Below are 25,500 nucleotides of genomic sequence, written 5' to 3'. Positions count from 1 at the left end.
ATACACACACAGAGAGACTTTTAAAAACCAGGAGGTAAGACTATATCTCTGTGGCTGCCTCCTCTCCTTTCTTTCTCCCTTTGAAATGGGTTAAGTGCTCTCCCTTCTTTGGTGTGATACGCTGAAACCAGATCTCCAGTTAAACAGTTGTGAAATGTCTCTCTTTCAAAAGAGAGAGAGAGAGAGAGAGAGAGAGAGAGAGAGAGAAGAAGAAGGCAAGAAAGGAGGAAAAAGAAAGTTACAGGAGAGGAGGGAGGGAGGGAGAGAGGACAGGGAGGGAGGGAGATTGAGGGGGAGAGGGAAAGATACAGAAAGAGAAAGACAGAAAAAGAGAGAGAGGAGGAGGGGGGAGGGAGGGAGGGAAGGAAGGAAGGAGGGAGGGAGAAGGAAGGAAGGAAAGAGGAAGGAAGGAAGGAAGGAAGGAAGGAGTAGGAAAGAAGGAGGAAGAAGAAAGGAAGGAAGGAAGGAAGGAAGGAGGAAGGGAAGAAAAGAAGGAGAGAGAGTAGGAAAGGAGGGAGAAGAAAGAAAGAAAGAAAGAAAGAAAGGAAGGAAGGAAGGAAGGAAGGAAGGAAGGAAGGAAGGAAAGAAGGAAGGAAGGAAGGAAGGAAGGAAAGAAGGAGAGAGAATAGGAAACTTCCTCCCTCTTCCTTCCTTCCTTCCTTCCTTTCTTCCTCTCTCTCATCCTTTCTTCCTCCCTCTTCCTTCCTTCCTTTCTTTCTTCTTTTCTTCCTCTCTCATCCTTTCTTTCTCCCTCTTCCTTCCTTCCTTCCTTCCTTCCTTCCTTCCTTCCTTCCTTCCTTCCTTCCTTCCTTCCTTCCTTCCTTCCTTCCTTGAAAAGAAATAGGTATTTTTAAAAAAATCCAGGTTGGATTACTTCTCAGTCAAAAATCCTCCTTTAGTTGCATACTTTTTTGGGAAGTCCCCTAAGAGATGGCCCAAATACCAGCTTCTTTGCCCCCGATTCAAACACAACCCTGTTGTTTAAAATTATAGAATGAACTCTTAAGACTGACATCCCCCAGTTACGCAGAATGAAAGAAAAAAATTGGTCAGTGGATGCCTGAAGGAATCAGAGGCAGGAGGTACATAAATCAATCCCCCATCCTAGCCTGATGGGATCCACAATCTCTGATTAGTGAGCAGAGTCATAGATGACTGGCTTAATTAGTTCACAAGAAGAAAAGACCTACCGTAGACCGCTAAAGTGCTTGAGTAGCTACAAGAGACATGATGTAACTACAGCTCGGTTCCTTTTAGAAGGTTAACCTCAGGAGAAACCTGGAAGGCGAGGCTATAAAAAAGGATGCAGCCCATCAACAAAGCAGGCCACGTGGACCCGATCATGAGCCATTCAGGTCCTGCATGAAAGGACTCATTCAGAGAACAGAAAGGAAACCCACGCTGGGAAGGAAAAGATGGCACTTGTCTCATTTTTACTTCTCCGAACAAGGAAACAAGTTGGGTGTTCTACTTTATTGCAAAAGTGCATAGAGTCAAGGCCGTGGTTTTCCCAGTTGCAACGTATGGCTGTGAAAGTTGGACCATAAGGAAGGCTGAGGGCCAAAGAATGGAGGCCTTTGAACTCTGGTGCTGGAGAAGACTCCTGCGAGTCCCCTGGACTGCAAGGCCATCAAACCGGTCGGTCCTAGAGGAGATCAACCCCGACTGCTCTTTAGAAGGCCAGATCCTGAAGTGGAAACTCAAGTCCTTTGGCCACCTAATGAGAAGGAAGGACTCCCTGGAGAAGAGCCTGATGCTGGGAAAGAAGGAGGGCAATAATAGAAGAAAGGGACGACAGAGAAGGAGGTGGCTGGAGGGAGTCACCGAAGCAGGAGGCCTGAGCTTCAATGGACTCCAGAAGATGGTAGAGGACAGGAAGGCCTGGAGGAACGTGGTCCATGGGGTCGCGATGGGTCGGACACGACTTCGCAACTAACAACAACTTTATTACCAATCGGTCTAGCAAACTGTCCACCATATTCTCGGTTCCCTGAGGCCCACAGCTTAACCTGAACTTCTGCTATCCAGGTTGGCTTGAACACACACAAGGAATGCACACAACAAAAGAAACTCAAGGAAGGTCTGTTTGTGTTGTGGCTTCTCAAGGGGGAAGTTCAGACAGCCTTCCGGTTTAAGGGAACGGCCTGGATTCCTTTGCAGGTTTCCAGTTAGGGTTAGGAGTTTGTTCAAGTTCAAGTTTATTGAGCTGGCCTCCTCACGGGAAGAGAGGCACGCTGGTGTTGCAAGGCCACAAAAAGACAGTCAACTCTGACACACAGAAAGATGGAGCTCTCTTAAGAATGCTGTTCTTCTGCCTCGAACATGTGAAATACGGCACTACCGGTGTGCCAAAAACTACATGTGGCATTCTTAGCACCCAATCTCGCCGTCACACAACCAGCCAAGGATGCAAAAAATTCACCTCGCTTTTCTCCTCCTTTGGGAGAGCACCCCAGGTGGAAAGACTTGGGAAGCCATCTCCAAGGAGGCGATAGGCAAGCTGAACTGAAGCCCGGGGTTGGTGAGTCCTGCCTTTGGCAGAACTGAAATCCCAGTGGAGAATGTTCTTTCACCATGAAGGGTGGCAGAAGGGATAGAAGGGGATTTTATCCAGGCTTACCCCATAGCTTCCCCAACTGATCTTCTGATCCACTGTTAGGATTTTCAGGTCCCGAACTCTCCCTTCCTGAGCTGGCATCATCTGAAAAAAAAAAAAAGGAAGGAAGGAAGGAAGGAAGGAAGGAAGGGAGGGAGGGAGGGAGGAAGGAAGGAAGGAAGGAAAGAGAGTAGGAAAGGAGGGAGAAGGAAGGAAGGAAGGAAAAGGAAGGAAGGAAGGAAGGAAGGAAGGATGGATGGGTGGACAGATGAATAGATGAGAAAGGAAGGAATACAGTGGGTGGATGGATGAGGGAGGGAGGGAGATATGGATGGATGGATGAATAGATGAGGAAGGAAGGAAGATGGTGGGTGGATGGAAGAGAAAAGGAAGGAAGGAAAGAAGGAAGGAAGGAAAGAGAGTAGGAAAGGAGGGAGAAGGAAGGAAGGAAAAGGAAGGAAGAAAGAAAGAAAGAAAGAAAGAAAGAAAGAAAGAAAGAAAGAAAGAAAGAGAAAGGAAGGAAGGAAGGAAGGAAGGAAGGGTTGATGGATGATGGATGGACGGACAGATGAATAGATGAGAAAGGAAGGAATACAGTGGGTGGATGGATGAGGGAGGGAGGGAGATAGTGGATGGATGGATGGATGAATAGATGAGGAAGGAAGGAAGATGGTGGATGGATGGAAGAGAAAAGAAGGAAGGAAGGAAGGAAGGAAGGAAGGAAGGAAGGAAGGAAGGAAGGAAGGAAGGAAGGAAAAAGGGAAAGAAGAAAAATACATTAATTTTTAAAACATAGTAGTGTTTGAGTCAATAGTAAGAACATATTTTATTCCATTCCAACAGAGTTAATGTGTTCCCTGCCTGTGCCGTTTATTTCCTGGTGCTTTTTTAAAAGAAAACTTTTTCCACTGGCTTCTACCATGATGGGAGCGTAATTAATGCTACCATTAATAGTAAACTGAAGACCTTTTGTTTATGTTTATGGCTCACGTTCCCTGGGAGAAGATGGAACTGGGTGACGTTCCTTGCAAATGAGGGCATAAATCAAAATTGCAGCAGAAAAGGTAATAGGAACTTCTGGGAATCAGTCACAGCTTGCCGCTTCGAAAGAAATCAAGAATTGGAAAAGTTGTTTAACTGTTGCCTCACTTTGAAGACGTTGGCTTATTTAGGTCAGGGAGGGGTCAAAACGGAACCCCCACAGCAGAGCAAGGAAGGGAAAAGAAGCAATTTAGTAATTAGTAATGTCACTTAACGAGAGGCGTACAAGTGAAACACCAGGCAGTTACAAGGTTGGGTTATAAAAAAAGAGGTCCACATTCAGATTCTCTCAAGCCCACCTTTGGCTCCTCAGAGTTTCCAAGAGCTACTTGCTCTACCTACCTACCTACCTACCTTATCTACCTATATCTATATCTATCTATCTATCTATCTATCTATCTATCTATCTATCTATCTATCTATCTATCTATCTATCTATCTATCTATCTATCTATCTATCTATCTCTATCTCTATATCTATCTATCTATCTATCTATCTATCTATCTCTATCTCTATCTCTATCTCTATCTCTCTATCTATATCTATCTATCTATCTATATCTATCTATCTATCTATCTATCTATCTCTATATCTATCTATCTATCTATCTATCTCTATCTATCTATCTATCTATCTCTATCTCTATCTCTATCTCTATCTCTATCTCTATCTCTATCTATCTATCTCTATCTATCTATCTATCTATCTATCTATCTATCTATCTATCTATCTATCTATTTATCTCTATCTATCTATCTATCTATCTATCTATCTATCTATCTATATCTATATCTATATCTATATCTATATCTATATCTATATCTATATCTATATCTATATCTATATCTATATCTATATCTATATCTATATCTATCTATCTATCTATGTCTGTCTGTCTGTCTGTCTGTCTGTGTTTGTCTGTCTGTCTGTCTGTCTGTCTATCTATTTATCTTATCATCTATCTATATGTATCTCCCTAGCTCTCTCTCTCTCTCTCTCTCTCTCTCTCCCCTCCCTCCCATCTCTCTCTCTCATCTATCTATATCTATTCATCCATCCATCCATCTGTCCAGCCATCCACCTGTCTACAACTGATCGTAACTCTAGGGCTGCTGAGAGAGACACATATAACATCTGGATTCTTCTCTTATAGTGTATCTTTGTGGACTCAGCTGGTTCCTAGTCCAACAGCAAAAAGTAACACATTCCACATTTGTAAAAAAAAATACACACAAGTGTCCATGCACAAGCTTGTTTTATCTGCTGGGAACTTTAACATTCTTGACTGCATTGAGAATTTCCTCTTAATCTCTGTTATGTCTCTAAGGCCCCTTTTTACAGACATTACAGGCCTCTGTTTGGGATCTCTTCTCATATGGATTCTACGTGAGATAATTCACGTACAATCAATGAATATTAAAGCCATATTCCCTATCATGGAAACAGCTATTTATTTTATTCTGATCATTCTGACATCCAGGAATTGTGCCTATCTAAGGTTTAGTGATCAAAACGGCAACCTAAGACCAACCAAGATCATGGATGGATGTAAGAGATCATCTTGTAGAAAAAGCCCAAACAGCTTGGGATTCAAAATCTGGCTTCCAATCTCACAAATCAGACTCTCAAAACAATACTGTGGTTTTCAGTTTTGGTTACCCCATTACAAAAAAGATGTTGAGACTTTAGAAAAAGTGCAGAGAAGAGCAACCAAGATGGTTAAAGGCCTGGAGACTGAAACATATGAAGAACTGTTGCAGGGTTTAAGGACTAGGGCAAGGATAGACAACCATGGCTCTTTTATGACTGGTGGACTTCAACTCCCAGAATTCCTGAGCCAGCATGGCTCAGCTTGGAAACCTCTCCCTTTCCCCGCAGCATGGCTGGCTCAGGAATTCTGGGAGTTGAAGTCCACCAGTCACAAAAGAGCTAAAGTTGCCTACTCCTGGACTAGGGGGACATAATAGCAATCTTCTGGTATTTGAGAGGCTGCCACAAAGATGGGGGAACAACCTGCCTCCAGAAGTGGTGAATGCTCCAACACTGGAAGTTTTTAAGAAGAGACTGGACAGCCGTTTGTCTGAAATGGTGTAGGGTTCCTGCCTGGGCAGGGGGTTGGACTCGATGACCTCCAAGGTCCCTTCCAACTTTATTATTATTATTATTATTATTAACCTATTCTCCAAAGCACCTGAAGGCAGGACAAGAAGCAACGGATGGAAAGCAATCAAGGAGAGAACCAACCTGGAATTAAGAAAAAACTTCTTAACAGGGAGAACAATTAACCAGTGGAACCACCTGCCTCCAGAAATTGTGAGTGCTCCATCCCTGGAGGTTTTTTAAGAAGTTGTCTGAAATTGTGTAGGGTCTCCTGCTTGAGCAGGGGGTTGGACTAGAAGACCTCCAAGGTCCCTTCCAGCTCTATTCTGATTGATTGATTGATAGACTGATTGATTGATTGAACCATTCACAAAGCCGAAGGAGATGTCCTTTGGCCTAGCTTGCCTCTTGACTTACTTGCAAGGATAAAAGAAGTTGTGTGTTTCTGAAAGCCACTTGGGGCTGACCACTTCCAAAAGCAGCAACTACTATTAATGTGGATCTTCGAATAAACATAGGATGACACTTATATCTTAGGAGTAACTGACAAAAGATCCTGGAAGGCCTCCGGAGCATCACATTTCAGCTTCCCACGCAGGACATGTTTCCAATGCGTTCCCCGCAGCGAGTTCGCAGCGCAAGGTTGCACAGTGTAAAAACACGGGGGAAGGACGCTTATGAATTTAAAAAGCCAGGCCCTGACGTGGTTCGACGTGTTCTTTGCTAGCGAACCGACGCTAAATGCTCTCGGCGTTCCTTTTGTCAATCAGGACCTTAATCCTGCCGCAGGAGGGTCTCCTTCTGAGACGGGCCTCCCTTCCTTTGTCTGGGGGTCTCAAGTTACCGCGCGTCCACCAAGGCACAGCCCACCGCCCATCTCTTTCCCAACCCCCACCCCCTTCCCCGTGCCTGAAACTCCACTCATGCACACCACCTAATTGGCATTCTCGGCCATACTTGAGTGCTTGCCAAGCCTTTCATGTGAAGCGACGTGCGGCAAACATGCGCCGGATCCTTTGAAGATGCGTCTCTGCTCGTTAGCCGGCCAGCTCTTCCAACTGCATTGGGGAAAGTTCCACTCCCGGAAAAAATATGAAGAGCGGGGGCTGAATTTTTATTTATTTATTTTTTAAAAAAAGAGAGAGACAGAAAGATTAGGTCATTCCTTCTTCATGCTCTCCTCTGGATCTTCCTATGCGGCAGTAAATATAAACATTCCGGTGAGAATCCCCCAAATACTTTTTCAAAAGGCTACTGGGGCTTCGTTTGTCCCCGAAGATGTTTCGCTTCTCATCCAAGAAGCTTCTTCAGCTCTGAGCTGGGACAGCCAAGACTTGCGATGATGGAGAGTCTCCATGGACATTCTGGTGAGAGAGAGGTTCTCCGAGCAAAGGGTTCCAGCAGTCCGAAAGCCCGGAAGACTCAATCTTTGGTCCCGGGGACCGACCCAAATTGGGATCCTGCAGTAAATATACAAGTCGTCCTTGACTTTGGGGTGAACTCTCCCCTTTTTTCCCATATTAAATGTCATGTTTTAGGAATGGCTTCGTTCATCCCAATGGAGGTCAAGAGTAGTCTAGTCCAGGGATCCTCAACCATGGCAACTTTAAGACTTGTGGACTTGTGGACTTCAACTTCAACTTCAAGTTGAAGTCCACAAGTCTTAAAGTTGCCACAGTTGAGGACCCCTGGTCTAGTTTAGGGAGAAGAACCTTGGAAGGAAACCTTGAAACATTGCCCTGGAGATCCACGTAGACGCTCCTCAAAAAGCAGAGTTAAAACCCTAACAATCCCGTCCTCACCGACGGTCCTATTCCAAACAAATTCCACGTTGGCGTAAAATATCCAGTAGTCTCAAGTCAATCTAAATGAACATACTCACCATACTCACTACTTTTGAGTCTGCTTCAGAAAGAATGTGCGTTTGACTTTCTGAGCTTGTCGCACTTCAGCAACTTCAGCGACTTAAGCCCGTGGCAGATTCCAATTGGGGCTCTAGACAATAGTCCAGTTTATTTACGTAGCTAAGAATATAACCGCGGTGTTTTTCTGCGGTCCACCGTGTGGTTTTTCTTTTGTGGAGCATTGAGGCTTATCGTGGCCCTAAGTCATTATGCATTTGATGTCGGGGCCTTGAAAGTTCCATTGGTTCCACAGATGAAACAACTTTGCATAAATAAACCAGGAGACCTTTGAACAGAAACAGTCCCAAGAGGTGAGCACACTTCAAAGCCGATGGAGGAGGCTGAATGGGGAATGAAGGGATCTTCAACCAAGTCCACACATCATGATTATACTTCAAAGCAGATCTCTTTGGAAGGACAAGGGACAAGAATGAATGAATGAATGAATGAACGAATGAACAAATGAGAATAAAAGGCTGGACAGAAGATGAGATAGCAGAGAAAGTGATGTATCTGTTCAGGCTTGAAAAACTACAATGAGCATTTCATGGAGGGACAAAAGAGAGAAGCAACAGCACTATCAGAGTGTGGACAATCACTTAAATAGGAGCCAGCCGTGTGCTGCAGCTGCCAAAAAAGCTAATGTAATCCTAGGCTGCATTAATAGAGGGGCAGAATCAAGATCACATGAAATGTTAATACCACTTTACAAGGCCTTGGTAAGGCCACACTTGGAATACTGCATCCAGTTTTGGTCACCACGATGTAAAAAAGATATTGAGACTCTAGAAAGGGTGCAGAGAAGAGCAACAAAGATGATCAGGGGACTTGAGGCTAAAACATATAAGGAATGGTTCCTGGAATTGGGTATGGCTAGTTTAATGAAGAGAAGGATGAGGGGGGACATGATAGTAGCCTCCCAGTATCCAAGGAGCTGCAACAAAGAAGAGGGGGTCCACCTATTCTCCAAAACATTTGAGGGCAGGACCAAAAGTAACAGGTGGAAGATCATTAAAGAGAGAACCAACTAAGAAATAAGGAGGAATTTCCTGACCGTGAGAACAATTAACCAGTGGAACGACTTGCCTCCAGAAGTTGTGGGTGCTCCAACACTGGAGGTTCTTTAAGAAGGGACTGGACAACCATTTGTCTGGTGTGTGGTACAGGATGTCCTGCTTGAGCAGGGGGTTGGAGTAGAAGACCTCCAAGGTCCCTTCCAACTCTGTTATTCTGCTCTGTTTTGTTCAAGACCTGTGATCAAACTTCAAAGCAAAGCCAAACTCCAAGCCAGAGTGAAATTGTTTACAGGCAGTCAACTGTTAGACATACATTAAGCCATGATTTCAAAATCCTTGGGAGACAAAACCACTAAGAGAATCTACATCAGTGTTTCTCAACCTTGACCATTTTAAGGCATGTGGACTTCAACTCCCAGAATTCCACAGCCAGCATTGCTGGCTGTGTAATTCTGGGAGTTGAAGTCCACATGCCTTAAAATGGTCAAGGTTGAGAAACACTGATCTACATCTTCTTCCATAGCTTCGTGGAGAACCTTAGAGCTGTAATATTGCACATGTTTTTGAAAACCTGAACTTGTTTTAACGTTTGCCCACCCAAAGAAAACAGGCACGTCCGTTTATACAGCTGTCATTTTTGGAAAAAAAAAACCTGGATCAATAGCTTATTTCAGAAGATTCACAGACACAAAAACCTCCCCTGTGTTGGAAGGGAGGTATAACTTGACCTATATATCCAAGGCATAATTCTGTATTTATTTATTTATTTATTTTTGTCATATTTATGGGGTGACCCTTTTGAGAGCTGAATACAATGAAATTTCATTTTAACGTATGTTGATTAGTGTATATTCAATGTGACAATAAAGTTATTATTCTATTCTATTCTTCTAAGGTGAGGGGAAAAAACAGCATTCAAGTAAAAAAAAAAAAGTTAACCGAGCTAATTGCTTTCTCATTCTTGCTTTTTTCTAAAGCCATTCGGAATAAGACAAGAAAAGGTACAAACCAGTTTTTGGCACCCAGTTGGATCCTTTTCTTTTGACAGATTGAACAAAACAAATAATTGCCTGTGCTTAGGATACTGATTAGCTAGCTATTCTAAGAGTGTGCTGAATTTCAAAGGGATATTTAAAAAACAAAAAAACAGGTAACTGCCAATTCATGCATGATTGTTAAGTCAATGATGAACGGAAAAGAAAGCAAACTAAAGGCTAACAAGTCAAAAAAAGGTGAATTTAAATCAAGCTTGGGTATTTGGTTATCTTGGGAGTACAAAAATTGCAAGATGGCGGCGGTGTTTATCCCTTTTAAGGCACAGAAGGACCAAGAAAAGGATGCATTCTTTCACTAGAAAATCTTGGAATTTCATTTAAGGGCCCATTTCATAAAGATGGAGAAAGAACAAATTGTAAATGGGCGTTTCTCAACAATGGCAACTTGAAGAGGTGTGGACTTCAATTCCCAGAATTCCCCAGCCAGCATGGGGGAACTAAGGCCCCCTCATGACTCGTGGACTTCAACTCCCAGAATTCCTCAGCCAGCATGGGGGAACTATGGCCCCCTCATGACTGGTGGACTTCAACTCCCAGAATTCCTGAGCCAGCATGGGGGAACTAAGGCCCCCTCATGTGAGCACCTGAAGTTGAGGGTCTTAAGGAGTCGGTCGTACCCCCTTGATACCGAGGGAGTACTGACCACCTGAAGTTGAGGGTCTTAAGGAGTCGGTCGTACCCCCTTGATACCGGGGGAGTACTGAGCACCTGAAGTTGAGGGTCTTTTCCTCAGCCAGCATGGGGGAACTATGGCCCCCCTCATGACTGGTGGACTTCAACTCCCAGAATTCCTCAGCCAGCATGGCTCAGCTTGGAAACCTCTCCCTTTCCCCTCAGCGTGGCTGGCTCAGGAATTCTGGGAGTTGAAGTCCACAAGTCATAAAAGAGCCAAGGTTGCCTACCCCGTGTCTAGGGTCTTCTGCTTGAGCAGGGGGTTGCACTAGAAGACCTCCAAGGTCCCTCCTGACTCTGTTATTCTGTCGTTGCTTTGGAAACAGGGCAGATACGATGCTTCGCTCACTGTTTATTAGCCAAGATAGATGAGCTTAAAACGGTGAAGTCCATCTTGAGTCCATCTTGACTAATCAAAGAAAGTGAGTCGAAAAACTTCTAGTCACTGTGATCAACCTGAAGAGTCCATACCATGATTAAGCCAAGGGACACATTTGGACATTATTAAGAGCACAGCATGAGGGGAAACAATGGTCACCCTGGGTCAGGGGTAGGCCACCTTGGCTCTTTTATGACTGGTGGACTTCAACTCCCAGAATTCCTGAGCCAGCATGGGGAAACTATGGCCCCTTCATGACTCATGGACTTCAACTCCCAGAATTCCTCAGCCAGCATGCCTCAGCTTGGAAACCTCTCCCTTTCCCCTCAGCATGGCTGGCTCAGGAATTCTGGGAGTTGAAGTCCATGAGTCATAAAAGAGCCAAGGTTGCCTACCCCTGGGCTAGGTAGACTTCCTGATTCACAAAAACATCTATCAGGAGGGAACTAACCAATCGAAAAACATTTATCTGTCTGCAAAGGTCATGAAGATATTCCTTGATACCCCTTTATGGAACCCCTCAATCATCCCTCAAGCTTAGAACCCTTATAATTCTACTTTCTGTCATTTTTGAACATTGGCAATCCTCACCTTTCCAAATAAAACACAGAGAAAGAGTCAACCATTTTGTTTCTTTTCTGAGAATGCCTCAGGAGCTGGCGTTCATGCATGCTGGATTCCTGTTAATTTTTTATTATTAAAGTAATTTGTTTTAAAAAAAAAATGAGACAGGGCAGAGACCGGGGTGCATATCAAGCAAGATGGGCCATTAAGTTAACTGGTGTGTGACAGCACTGGGTGGAAAACTCCAGACAGACACGGATTGAAAGCTATTCTCCAGGATTTCAGAAAGTGGTCTTTGGGGGGAACTCAAATGTAGCGTGCGAGAGCTTGGACGTGCAAAGGAGATACCACCGCTGAGAAAATGGAGAAGTCGTTTCCATGTATGGCGCTTTAAAATGTGGCCCAATTACGAGAGAAAGAAAGAAAGAAAGAAAGAAAGAAAGAAGGGAGGGAGGGAGGGAGGGAGGGAGATGGAAGGAAAGAGAAAGAAAGAAAGAAAGAGAGGGGGGAGGGAGGGAGGAAGGAAGGAAGGAAGGAAGAAGGAAGAAGAGAGGGAGGGAGGAAGGAAAGAAGGAAGGGAGAGATAGAAAGAAAGAAAGAAAGAAAGAAAGAAAGAAAGGAAGGAAGGAAGGAAGGAAGGAAGGAAGGGAGAGAGAGAGGGAGGAAAGGAAGGAGATGGAAGGAAAGAGAAAGAAAGAGAGACTTTCTTTCTTTCTTTCTTTCTTTCTTTTTTCTTTCTTTCTTTCTTTCTTTCTTTCTTCCCTCCCTCCCTCCCTCCCTCCCTCCCTTCGAGATGGAAGGAAAGAGAAAGAAAGAAAGAAAGAGAGAGAGGGGGGAGGGAGGAAGGAAGGAAGGAAGGAAGGAAGGAAGGAAGAAGAGAGGGAGGGAGGGAGGAAGGAAAGAAGGAAGGGAGAGATAGATAGATAGATAGATAGATAGATAGATAGATAGATAGATAGATAGATAGATAGATAGAAAGAAAGAAAGAAAGGAAAGAAAGAAAAAGAAAGAAAGAAGGAAGGGAGAGAGAGAGCTAGGGAAGGAGGGAAGAAGATGGAAGGAAAGAGAAAGAGAGAGAAAGAAAAAAAAGAAAGGAAGGAAGGAAGGAGGGAGGGAGGAAGGAAGGAAAGAAGGAAGGAAGGAAGGAAAGAAAGAAAGAAAGAAAGAAAGAAAGAAAGAAAGAAAGAAAGAAAGAAAGAAAGAAAGAAAGAAAGAAAGAAAGAAAGAAAAGGGAAAGAGTTTGCATTGGCAATATGGCATCTAAACGTGATATAAGTTTCTTTATCTAGGGTGGATAGATTTCATACAGAAAGTACATGTCCAATCTGAGATTTAGAATATAGAATCATAGGGGGAAGGGACCTCGGAGGTCATCTAGTCCAACCCCCTGCTCAAGCAGGGCACCCTAGACCATTTCCAACAAGGGGCTGTCCAAGTCTCTTCTTAAAAACTTCCAGTGATGGGAACACTTTCTGGGAGCAAAAATTCCATGATTTACTTACACAAAAGTCCAAGCAGAATCTTTCCAAGCACGAAAGTTCAAATGAAGCAGCATTATGATTTACTTTTTTTTAAAAATCCCAATAATGCCATTCTTTTTCATGATTAATATCAGGTTTCTCGCTTCTGGGATAGTCATAAATTTTACTAAACTGGTTTTGTTTTGTTTTTACTTTTTCTCCTAAGAGACAGCGATGGCCACAGCCCATTATTATATTTTAACTGCTGAACTTGATTAAAAGGGATACCCTTATCCAAAAACAGCAATTTGCAAAGCATAATCTCACACCACTCTGACTAATAACGATAGATCTGAGACGTATCCGCTAGCCAGGCCTAGTAGAGAAAAGACTGGGGCTAAAACTGCCAAAAAATGCCCAGAGGTGAAAACGGGGGTGAAGGATTGTTAACATCGTGTTGAAAAAAAGACAAACAATATTGTTGCAGATATAATTTCATTGGCAACTAGCATGAGAAAAGTTCTTAGCAAAATCTCTCTGCTACAAATGCTCAGTTCTGAAGTCCTATTCAGTAGAAACTTTTGATTACTAGATTGGGACAAAAAAATGGATTTTTTTTTTAAATTTTACATCCGTTTTATATTCCCTGTGGCTTATTCTTTTGACTAGTAATATTGTGGTTTCTCTGCGAGGAATTTTTGTATTCTAATTATCCTTTTATTTGCAATGTCCCACCCATTTAAGCAGCAATGGCAAAGGACATTGTCACCACAGAAAAAACAACACAACGTTTGCCTGAAAGAAAACATATTCTTGACTGTGAGAAGTTTTTTTTAAAAAGTTGGTGGCAAAGCTTACTCCTCTTAAACTCCAAATAAGGTCTAATAGAAACAGCACAACGAATAGGTTTAAAAAAAGGCTTGCTCAACAAGGAACAACCTTATCCTACATCTATTGGAAAGTTGGAATTAAGATTGCCGGGAGAAATATCAACAACCTAAGATATGCAGATGATACCACTCTAATGGCAGAAAATGAAGAGGAACTCAAGAGCCTCTTGATGCGGGTGAAGAAGGAGAGTGCAAAAGTTGGCTTGAAACTCAACATTAAGAAAACCAAGATCATGGCATCTGGCCCTCTCAATTCCTGGCAAATAGATGGGGAAGAAATGGAGGTAGGGACAGATTTTATCTTCCTGGGCTCCAAGATCACCGCAGATGGGGACTGCAGTCAAGAAATTAAAAGACGCTTGCTCCTGGGGAGGAAAGCTGTGGCAAATCGAGACAGCATACTCAAAAGCAGAGACATCACCCTGCCAACAAAAGTGCATATAGTCAAGGCCATGGTTTTCCCAGTTGCAATGTATGGCTGTGAAAGTTGGACCCTAAGAAAGGCTGAGCGCCAAAGAATGGAGGCCTTTGAACTCTGGTGCTGGAGAAGACTCCTGCGAGTCCCCTGGACTGCAAGGCGATCCAACCGGTCAGTCCTGGAGGAGATCAACCCCAACTGCTCTTTAGAAGGCCAGATCCTGAAGTTGAAACTCAAGTACTTTGGCCACCTAATGAGAAGGAAGGACTCACTGGAGAAGAGCCTAATGCTGGGAAAGATGGAGGGCAAGAGAAGAAGGGGACGACAGAGAAGGAGGTGGCTGGATGGAGTCCCTGAAGCAGGAGGCCTGAGCTTCAATGGACTGCAGAAGATGGTAGAGGACAGGAAGGCCTGGAGGAACGTTGTCCGTGGGGTCGCCATGGGTCGGACACGACTTCGCAATTAACAACAACAATATCTATTGGCTCAGGAGCTGTTTTTTTTTATTTAAATTATAAAAAAATATTTGTAAAAACTGGAGCTTGGCTCATCTATTGTCTGGTTAGGTTCACATGAATCAGGCAACATTCAAATCGTCAATCAGTTTGCAAAGTTAGCCTGATTCTGACTGTTCGGAAATTCCTATTCGATGTGGACATTCAAACTGGATTTGGCTGCTTTTGAATCAGATTTCTGAAGTGATCTGGAAAAAGCCCTGGCTATCCATCAGTGCAGAGACATCTGATTCAGCGATCTGAACTGACATTTCAATTCATTTTGGAAAGAAAAACAGGTTTAGAGGTTTGCCAACAGCATCCATACACGGAACGTCCACCCCAGTCCATTATCTCTACTATGAGAAATAAAAACCTCTTCATTGGAAGCTAAAACTTTTGTTTTTTTTATCAGACCAGTACAAAATTTGCCAGGGAAGGGAGATTCTTACGAATGACTGACCATGAAAAAAGTGATGCCTGGTTTTTTGGGGGTTTTTTTTGTGCTACAATCCAAGTTTTTAAAGTGCTTGTACCTATTTTGCTTTTTGTCAAAACCGAATGGAATTTCAGAAGCTTTAAACCGCCATGTGCTAAATTTCACAGACATCAGCACAGAAGTTAAACGAACTCTTGACCACAATGTCTACTTGTTCCCATCACTTCTGCAACGGGTCCAGTAATCCCATCTCTGGGGACACTGCCAAACATACACAAAGGCAATCCATCAGTGTGACTCGTGCAAAATCTTTCTCATAGCCCTAGACTCCAAAGTTTTCTGCCTTGCCATCTCCAGTTTTCGACATAATCTTCAGGATAATCTCATAGAAGGGACTAGGGGGAACTTTGGAGACCGTGTGATCCAACTATCTTCCCCATTGCAGGGATCCGCTGCCAGATCATTCTTCGTTCTGTTGCACAATCTCCCCTGAATGAATTTCCGTTGTTAACAACGGTCACTGTTAGGAAAGTTTTCCTTAACATTCAACTGCAATCCGCTCTGTTGTAATTTAAACTAAACTATTCTTCTCCTGTTTGGGGGAAGAATTCAGAACAATTCACCTTTTTTACAGGTCAGCCCTTCAGATAACAGAATAACAAGAGTTGGAAGGGATCTTGAAGGTCTTCTAGTCCAACCCGCTGCTCAAGCAGGAGACCCTAGACCAGTGTTTCTCAACCTTGCCCATTTTATGGCACATGGACTTCAACTCCCAGAATTCCACAGCCAGCAATGCTGGCTGTGGAATTCTGGGAGTTGAAGTCCACGTGCCTTAAAATGGTCAAGGTTGAGAAACACTGCCCTAGACCATTTCAATCAATCAATCAATCAATCAATCAATCAATCAATCACTCAATCAATCAATTAATCAGAATAGAACTGGAAGGGACCTTGGAGGTCTTCTAGTCCTGTATCACTCTGGAAAAGTGGTTGTCCAATCTTTTCTTAAAAACTTCCAGTGTTGGCGCATTCACCGCTTCTGGAGGCAGGTTGTTCCACTGGTTAATTGTTCTCACTGTCAGGAAGTTTCTCCTGAATTCCAGGTTGCTTCTCTCCTTGAATTAGTTTCCATCCGTTGCTTCTTGTTCTGCCTTCAGGTGCTTTGGAGAATAGCTTGACCCCCCCCCCTCTTCTTTGGGGCAGCAAATCCATGATTTGCTTCAGATCCATGAAGACAACTATAAAGTCTTCCCACTGACTTCTAAACATGCCTCTGAAACTTATTTCTCACAAGTTAATCCTTCCAGGACTCTTATCTTGGCTGCTGGGCTACATAAACTAACATTAATGAATAGTCATGGGGGGGAAAAAAATCTCTCTTTTGCTTCAGTATGGAAAGGTCATAAAAATATACAGTGAAATCCTAGATCTCCAAATTATACATACAGATCCTTTGAACTAAAAGTTCAAAGCGGCCTCCATTCACTGTTGGCGCTGCCTGGAAATACATCTAAATAAAAATATTTCTCAGTGTAACAGAAACATACATCATGACATTCACTTAAGCTCTAAAGTGTTCCGGATTAAATAAATAGCATGTCTTTAAAAGAGTGAAGATGTGGAAGTATGTTGTGTTTGCTTCTATTTACCTTCAGTTCAACGATTGTGGGTGTTCCGCCACTGGAGGTGCTTAAGAAGGGATCGGACAGCCATTTGTCTGAAATTGTATGAGGTCTCCTGTTTGAACAGGGGGTTGGACTAGATGACCTCCAAGGTCCCTTCCAACTCTGTTATTCTGTTATCTTTTAGATGCTTTATAATAATAATAATAATAATAATAATAATAATAATAATAATAATGATGATGATGATGATGATGATGATGATGATGATGATGATAAAGTTGGAAGGGACCTCGGAGGTCATCTAGTCCAACCCCCTGCTCAGGCAGGAAACCCTATACCATTTTGGACAGATGGCTGTCCAGTCTCTTCTTAAAGACTTCCAGTGTTGGAGCGTTCACCGCTTCTGGAGGCAGGTTGTTCCACTGGTTAATTGTTCTAACTGTCAGGAAGTTTCTCCTTAGTTCTAGGTTGCTTCTCTCCTTGGTCAGTTTCCACCCGTTGCTTCTTGTCCTGCCTTCAGGTGCTTTGGAGAACAGCTTGACTCCCTCTTCTTTGGGGCAGCCCCTGAGATACTGGAACATTGGCTATCCTGTCCCCCCTCGTCCTTCTCTTTGTTAAACTAGACATACCCAAACCAATTCCAGCAATCGTTCCTTATATGTTTTAGCCTCCAATCCCCTAATCCTCTTTGTTGCTCTTCTCTGTACTCTTTCTAGAGTCTCAGCATCTTTTTTACATCGTGGTGACCAAAACTGGATGCCGTATTCCAAGGGTGGCCTTACCAGGGCATTGTAAAGTGGTATTAACCCTTCACGTGATCTTGATTCTATCCCTCTGTTAATGCTGCCCAGCACTGTGTTGGCTTTTTTGGTAGCTGCAGCACACGGCTGGCTCCTATTTAAGGGATTGTCCACTAGGACTCCGAGGTCCCTCTCGCAGTTACTACTATTGAGCAAGCTTTGTACCTAGACTAATAAGCCCAGCCAGAGAGATAACACAAATCTTAATATCTCTGGTCAATTTACCTTGCAAGTTCCTAGAATGTTCTCCCTAACGCTAAAAAGGAATTTTTAAGAAAGCGTTTCTCTAACAATTCCATGTCACATTAAATACATTTAGTTATACACATGGTATATTCTAAACCTTACTAGTGGGCAATGAGGTTCCTCCCCAAAATAAAATGTGGGGGAGTCTTCAGTGGATTCTGGAGAAATTCATTCAGGAAGGTGAAAACTGAATGGAATCAGAAAAGAAAAATTAAGTTCTATGGACATCCTTTGAAGGTGGGACTCGTGTCCTGATGGCCTCTGTCATCCTTGGCTTTAGGATTCTCTTATCTCAGGAGGAAACCAAACAATTGAAGGGCTGCCAGAAAGAAGAGGGGGGGGGGGGTTCAACTTATTTTCCAAAGCATCAGAAGAAACAATGGATGGAAAGTAGCTAAGGAGAGAAGCAACCTGAAATCAAGGAGAAACTTCCTGACAGTGAGGACAATTAACCAGTGGAACAGTTTGCCTCCAGAAATCGTGGGGGCTCCATCCATCACTGGAGGTTTTCAAGAAGACACTGGACAGCCACCTGTCTCAAATTTTATAGGGTCTCCTGCTTGAGCAGGGGGTTGGTCTAGATTAGAAGACCTCCACGGTCCCTTCCAGCTCTATGCTGATTGATTAAAAGAAGAAGAACCTGTGAAGTCCAAGTGACAATCAGAAGACCTTAAAGACTTGGGTTTGGAGCCTCTTATTGCGTGGAGGACATGTTGTTGTTGACCAGATTGGCCATCTTGTCACTCCAAGGTTAACAATACAGAAGTAAACAATACACAAATCAAGGCACGGCCAAACAAGCCAATAGTCAACAGTGCAACCCAAGAACCACCAAGGTTACTCCCACCAACACTGATAGGGCAAGCCATTAGAATATCAACTGAGAGCAAACCCCACTCCTTTCTAGCACTGATGAAGTTATCTAGTTGGGTCATGAAACGTCTGCAAGGAAGCAACCAAGCTCAGAGAATATCAAGGACCCCACAGTCCTCCTCCTCCTCCTCTTCCTCCTCCTCCTCCTCCTCCTCCTCTCTGCAAGTCCCCCTCCCTTCTAGCACTGATGATGTTACCTAGTTGGGTCATTAAACGTCTGCAAGAAAACCATCAAACTCAGAAAGCACAAGGATCCCACACTCCTCCTCCTCCTCCTCCTCTCCGCAAACCCCTCTCCCTTCTATCACTGATGATGTTCCCTAGTTGGGTCATGAAACGTCTGCAAGAAATCAACCAAGCTCAGAGAGCATTAAGGAGCCCATAGTTCTACTCCTCCTCCTCCTCCTCCTCCTCCTCCTCTCCACAAACCTCACTCCCTTCTAGCACTGATGATGTTATCTACTTTGGGTAATGAAACATCTGCAAGAAAACCACCAAGCTCAGAAAGCACCAAGGATCTCTCAGTCCTCCTTTTCCTCCTCTTCTTCTTCCTCCATCTTCTCCTCCTCCTCCTCTTCCTGCTTCCTCCCCAATAAACCCCACTTCCTCCCAACACTGATGAGGTTACCTAGTTTGGGTCACGAAACGTCTGCCAGAAAACCACCAAGCTCTGAGAGCAGCAAGGACCCCTCATTTCAACCCTGAGCTACAAAAATAAAACCCCTTTATTGGTGATGCTATCCACAGGTAGCCCTTGTCTTACAACCATTCATTTAGTGACGGTTCAAAGTTACCACAGCACTGAAGAAGCAATTTAGGACCATTGTTTTACATTTACAAACCCTGCAGCATATCTCTGCGGTCACGGGATCAAAATTCGGAGGCTCGGCAACCGACACGTACTTGTGACGGTTGCAGTGTCTGGGGAGGGGGGGTGGGTTACGCGATCCCCTTTTTGGGGACCATCGGTCAAGCAAAGTCAACGGGGGAAGCCAGTTTCACTTCACAACCGTGTCACTGACTTAACAACTGCAGTGATTCCCTTAATGACTGTGACAAGAAAAGCCATAAAATGGAGCAAAGTTGACTGAACAGCCTTCTCGTCTCCCTTAGCCGTGGAAATTTCGGGCTCACTTAGTGGTCGTAAGTCAAGGACCCCTCAATATTGATTGTTCATTTGTTCTGTGTGCATGTGTGGGTGTTTTTTTTTAAAGTTCTGGATTGATTAGAGGGTGGAAAGATTTCAAATTCTTCCAGCCAGGGCACGGGTGGGGAACCTCGGCTCTTTTATGACTCGTGGACTTCAACTCCCAGAATTCCTGAGCCAGCCATGCTGAGGGGAAAGGGAGAGGTTTCCAAGCTGAGCCATGCTGGCTCAGGAATTCTGGGAGTTGAAGTCCTCAAGTCATGAAGGGGCCATAGTTCCCCCTTGCTGGCTGAGGAATTCTGGGAGTTGAAGTCCTCGAGTCATGAAGGGGCCATTGTTCCCCCATGCTGGCTGAGGAATTCTGGGAGTTGAAGTCCACGAGTCATGAGGGGGGCCATAGTTCCCCCTTGCTGGCTGAGGAATTCTGGGAGTTGAAGTCCTCGAGTCATGAAGGGGCCAAAGTTTCTCCCATGCTGGCTGAGGAATTCTGGGAGTTGAAGTCCTCAAGTCATGAGGGGGCCATAGTTCCCCCATGCTGGCTCAGGAATTCTGGGAGTTGAAGTCCACGAGTCATGAGGGGGCCATAGTTCCCCCCTGCTGGCTCAGGAATTCTGGGAGTTGAAGTCCAGGAGTCATAAAAGAGCCAAGGTTGCCTAGCCCTGGGCCAGGGGATAAGATGCAGAGTCTGCACAAACCCTTCTGCAAAGCAGCATCCCAGTTGGCTCCAAGCAGTTGGATGCAATATTATTATTATTATTATTATTATTATTATTATTATTATTATTATTATTATTATTATTATTATTATTATTATTATTTTGCACACAGTCTCTAACTCCCAAACCAGGAGTTCATCCGGCTCCTTAAGTGAAATCCCCCCCACCTCCATTTGCTTAAGCTGCCTGAACTGTGCCCAGCCCCTCTCTTTTCTCCCCTTTCTGCCGTTCTCCCCTCCTGGCTGCTTCTCAAATGTCTCTCCTGGAGACATTGTGGATTAGGTCGCCTCGTCTTCTCTTGCTCGCCTCTGTAGAGAAGTGTAAAAAGAGGCAGCAGCTGCTGGATCCAGAGAGGCACAAAGAGCTATTTAGAGTTGACGTTAGACTCGTGTATACCAGAGAAAAGAAAAGAAAAGAAAAGGAAAGAGGAGAGGAGAGGAAAAAGGAAAGGAAAGGAAAGGAAAGGAAAGGAAAGGAGGTGAAGGAAAGGAAAGGAAAGGAAAGGAAGGGGAAGGGAAGGGAAGGGAAGGAAAAGAAAGAAAGGGAAGGAAAGGAAGAGAAAGGAAAGGAAAAGAAGGGAAGGAAAGGAAAAGAAAGGAAAAAAGGAGAGGAGAGGAGAGGAAAAAGGAAAGGAAAGGAAAGGAAAGGAAAGGAAAGGAAAGGAAAGGAAAGGAAAGGAGGAGAAGGAAAGGAAAGGAAAGGAAAGGAAGGGGAAGGGAAGGGAAGGGAAGGNGAAAGGAAAAGAAGGGAAGGAAAGGAAAAGAAAGGAAAAAAGGAGAGGAGAGGAGAGGAAAAAGGAAAGGAAAGGAGGTGAAGGAAAGGAAAGGAAAGGAAAGGAAAGGAGGTGAAGGAAAGGAAAGGAAAGGAAAGGAAGGGGAAGGGAAGGGAAGGGAAGGGAAAAGAAAGAAAGGGAAGGAAAGGAAGAGAAAGGAAAGGAAAAGAAGGGAAGGAAAGGAAAAGAAAGGAAAAAAGGAGAGGAGAGGAGAGGAGAGGAGAGGAGAGGAGAGGAGAAGGGAAGGGAAGGGAAGAGAAGATGGAAGAGAAGAGAAGAGAAGAGAAGAGAAGAGAAGAGAAGAGAAGAGAAGAGAAGAGAAGAGAAGAGAAGAGAAGAGAAGAGAAGATGGTGCAAATGAGTGTGGAGCCTTCTTGGAACTGCTGAAAGGACCGTGTTGTAGACCGGAGACAAATGATGCCCTACCCCTGCCCCTCTGTTGCACCACTCAGATGACCCCGAGGACACAGATAAAGCCCCAAGTGGCCTCAACGATCCTCTAAAAGAAGGCAAATGACCAGCTGTCTGTGAGGAGTATAAATCCTTCCATTTCTCCACCATCCACTCAGAGCTGAGGAAGCTTCTGGGATGAGAAGCGAAACGTCTTCAAAGAAAAACAAGAAAGTCCAGTTGCCTCCTGAAAAAGCACCTTTGGGACCACCCTGACCTGGATGACTGACAATCTCCATAGATATAAGAAGTGGTGTTTTTTCCCCCCCTTGTTTTGCTCAACGTTGAGGAATCAGACTATATCCGCAACAAGTTCTGATTTGCCAGGGGCTCGCTCTGACGCTACCAACACAGTCACAGTCCCAAAACTTTCCAACAATTGCTCGGTACAATAAAACCAAAGCCAGCAGCACCTGGCGCAAACTGGCTATCCAAGACTGAGATTTATGGGCTAGCAGAATAAAAGGAAGGGCCAGCACTTCCTTATAACCATTATTTTTTCTCTCCCCCTGCATCTGCTGGCTTGTAACTTTAGCAAACATCAAGGAGAACTTGGGAGGCTCTATCCAATTAAAATGTTTAGCATACTGGTTAGTCATCGTTCTCTTTGAAACCAATATCCATCTCAGATTTGTCAGGCTGCAGTGGAAGCGGTCTTGACAGACCAGCTTGCAAGACGGCGGGTGGGTGGGGAATCACGTGGTCTTTTAGCACAGGTGGAGGCCGTCGCTAAACGTGACCTCTGATTTGTAGCCCCAAACAACAATAAACGTGACCTCTGATTTATGTAGCCCCAAACAACAATAATAGCAGATCTTATTCCATCTACGTATTTGATCTCCAGAGTTATTTGGGGGCTTTTTTGGGGGGGGAACAGAGTTTTGGACATTCTCTAGAGCAGAGGTCCCCAACTGTTTGGGCACCAGGGACCGGTTCTGTGGAGAGAGCTTTTTCTGTGGACTGGAGGGTGTGTGGTTTTGTGTGCTGCCTGCATCCCGCGGATGTGGCTTTGCTTGTTTGTGCGGACCGGTTGCTGGCATGCCGCGGTCCATGGCCCGGGGGTTGGGGACCCTTGTTCTAGAAGGCCGTAAGAATGTTAACCATTCTGGATTCAGGTTGTGTCAAAGAAAGTGACTAGCCCCAAAGACTGCCACATTCTGGGTCTCCTCTCATTGTACCTTTGGTCACCACGATGTAAAAAAGATGTTGAGACTCTGGAAAGAGTACAGAGAAGAGCAACAAAGATGATCAGGGGACTGGAGGCTAAAACATATAAGGAAGAGTTGCTGGAATTGGGCATGTCCAGTTTAATGAAGAGAAGGACGAGGGGGGACATGATAGCAGTCTCAGGGGCTGCCCCAAAGAAGAGGGAGTCAAGCTATTTTCCAAGGCACCTGAAGGCAGGACAAGAAGCAACGGATGGAAACTAATCAAGGAGAGAAGCAATCTAGAACTAAGGAGAAACTTCCTGACAGTGAGAACAATTAACCAGTGGAACAACCTGCCTCCAGAAGCGGTGAATGCTCCAACACTGGAAGTTTTTAAGAAGCGACTGGACAGCCATTTGTCTGAAATGGTGTAGGGTTTCCTGCCTGAGCAGGGGGTTGGACTAGATGACCACCAAGGTCCCTTCCAACTTTTTATTATTATTATTATTATTATTATTATTATTATTATTATTATTATTATTATTATTATTATTATTATTCGTAGATATGTATATTCATATACATATATATGCTCTATTCATATACATATATATGCTCAATTACGCGTTCTAGGAGCCGGGCGCAGATGTCAAACAACCTTACTTAAGGCACAGCCATAGACTGGCTTGTTAACCCTGATGATGCTGGGAGCTCCCAGCGAAAGCTTGGTTTTAAATTAAAGTTTTAAACTTTTTACTCTCCTGGTGATCGTGAGTTTTTACCTGTTTTATACTAAGGATATTATTGAACATGCTCTATTCATATATATGTATATTCATATACATATATATTCTCTATTCATATATATGTATATTCATATATATATATATGCTCTATTCATACATATATGTGTATATGTATATATGTATATAGTATGTTTAGGTGTGTGTCATGTATGTTTCACTTTGAGAGCAGGCAACTAAATTTTTTTTATGTGTGCCATTGTGCCCACAGTAAAAAAAACAACAACAATAAAGGTTATCTTATCTTACCTTATCATACAGTCACCAAAATATCCAGGAGCTGAGCCATATAGGGAACTTAAGTAATAACCATAATCAATCCAGCTCTCATAAAAATCACGTTATGGACAAAACCACGACTGTCCAGGAAATGCCAAGACAGTAGATTTTTGTCCGTCTGAGATGTCTAAGTAATCTTCAAGGGAAGCCCCATGTGGAGTCATTTGCAGTAATCCAACCATAATCACAAAGGCTGACTTCCATCTTGCAAGTCCTTATTTTCACGTTGACTATTGCTACCCAGTCTCCAGCAAGTGGGATTTGGTGTGTAAAACTTGTAATTTAAAAAAAAACAAACCCCACTATGGGGTGAGCATTGTTAATGATCAAAGATGGCATGGATAAAAGTTGTAACTATGAATTAAGAAACTGTGACAAATTAGCTGAGGACAAGGCCATTCGTGGGTAACACGATAGACCGTTCCACAAATCTTTACTGTCTGCAAGGTGACACAACTCTACTTTAAACCTATTTGGGGGAAAAAAATCTGACATTTCAGGCTCACCAGAATGAAAGCACATCAAGTGAACTTCAGACTTTATGTGCATTAGCGTCCGTCCAAGAGCATCAACTGGAAATGCGCTTGATAATTTAAACAGAGGGACGAACGGCTCTTTGCCCCAGCATTTTCCAAAAATATTAGCCATTTGATTTCCATTCCAGCCACAGTATAACAGGTAATTGAAGCTTCAAAGTATTTTAGCTTAATAGAAAGTTGCCTGGCCAAGGGGAAAAAAAAAACAAACTTCCTTCCCTTTCTCCTAATTTAGTTACAAGGCTGGAACTTTTTTATACTTTCAACTTCTTTGCAAATTAGTTAAAAACAAACATACCGTCTAGCTTTTTCCCCCTCCTCTAGTTCTAGATCATGGTTGTGATAAGCGCACGGATCGCAGGGAATTCAAAAAAGAGGGGAGTTAAAATTGCGAAGGGTTTTGGGAACCAGTTTCCTAAATATCAAACTGAAAAAAGGTGATTATCAAATCTTCCAGCAGCGGGAAGAAATGCACTCCCAAGATTGATAGCCGTCGCCGTATTTCAGATTATATAAAATGGTCAGCGGAGCAAGAAGAAGAGAGATGAACGTGAAATAAAACGGGGTGAAGGAAAAGCAAAAGAGCTAGTTAAAAATTAAAGAGAACGCCTTAAAGGGAGCTCTTAACAGAAGATGCCATCTTCCTGGGCTCCCCCACAAAAGGAAAACAGGAGTTTCCACTGCTGGGGATAAAAAAAATGATCTTTGGAATTTAGTTTTTATTTTATGGGAACCTATGACCTCCTGAACACAGAAAGCTGGAGGGAGGGAGGGAGGGAGGGAGGAAGAAGGGAGGAAGGAAGAGGGAGGGAGGGAGGGAAGGAAGAAGGAAGGAAGGAAGGAAGGAAGGAAGGAAGGAAGGAAGGAAGGAAGGAAGGAAGGAACAAAGGAACGAAGGGAGGGAGGGAAGGGAGGGAAGAGGGAAAGGGAGGAGGGAAGAAGGAAGGAACGAGGGAAGGAAGGAAGATAGAGGGAGGGATGGAGGAAAGAGGGAAGGGGAGAAGGGAAGGAGGGAAGGAGGGAGGAAGGAAAGAAAGAAATAGAAGAGAGAAGGAAGGAGACAAGAAGAAGGGAGG

The 25,500-nt window shown here is 43.8% G+C and overlaps 1 protein-coding gene across 1 annotated transcript in view; it reads right to left on the bottom strand.

Annotated features, from left to right (window-relative positions):
- FGFRL1 (fibroblast growth factor receptor like 1) overlaps positions 1-25,500 on the bottom strand; it is an 89,421-nt gene that overhangs the window by 13,155 nt on the left and 50,766 nt on the right. The window contains exon 3 of the mRNA XM_015811066.1: positions 2,621-2,701. Within this exon, the coding sequence (XP_015666552.1) occupies positions 2,621-2,701 (81 nt within the window). The remainder of the gene's footprint in view (positions 1-2,620; positions 2,702-25,500) is intronic.

Source organism: Protobothrops mucrosquamatus, unplaced genomic scaffold (assembly GCF_001527695.2).
Source record: "Protobothrops mucrosquamatus isolate PMUCROS unplaced genomic scaffold, P.Mucros_1.0 scaffold28, whole genome shotgun sequence".
Taxonomy (NCBI): Eukaryota; Metazoa; Chordata; class Lepidosauria; order Squamata; family Viperidae; genus Protobothrops; species Protobothrops mucrosquamatus.
This window is presented reverse-complemented; position numbering and strand designations above follow the sequence as displayed.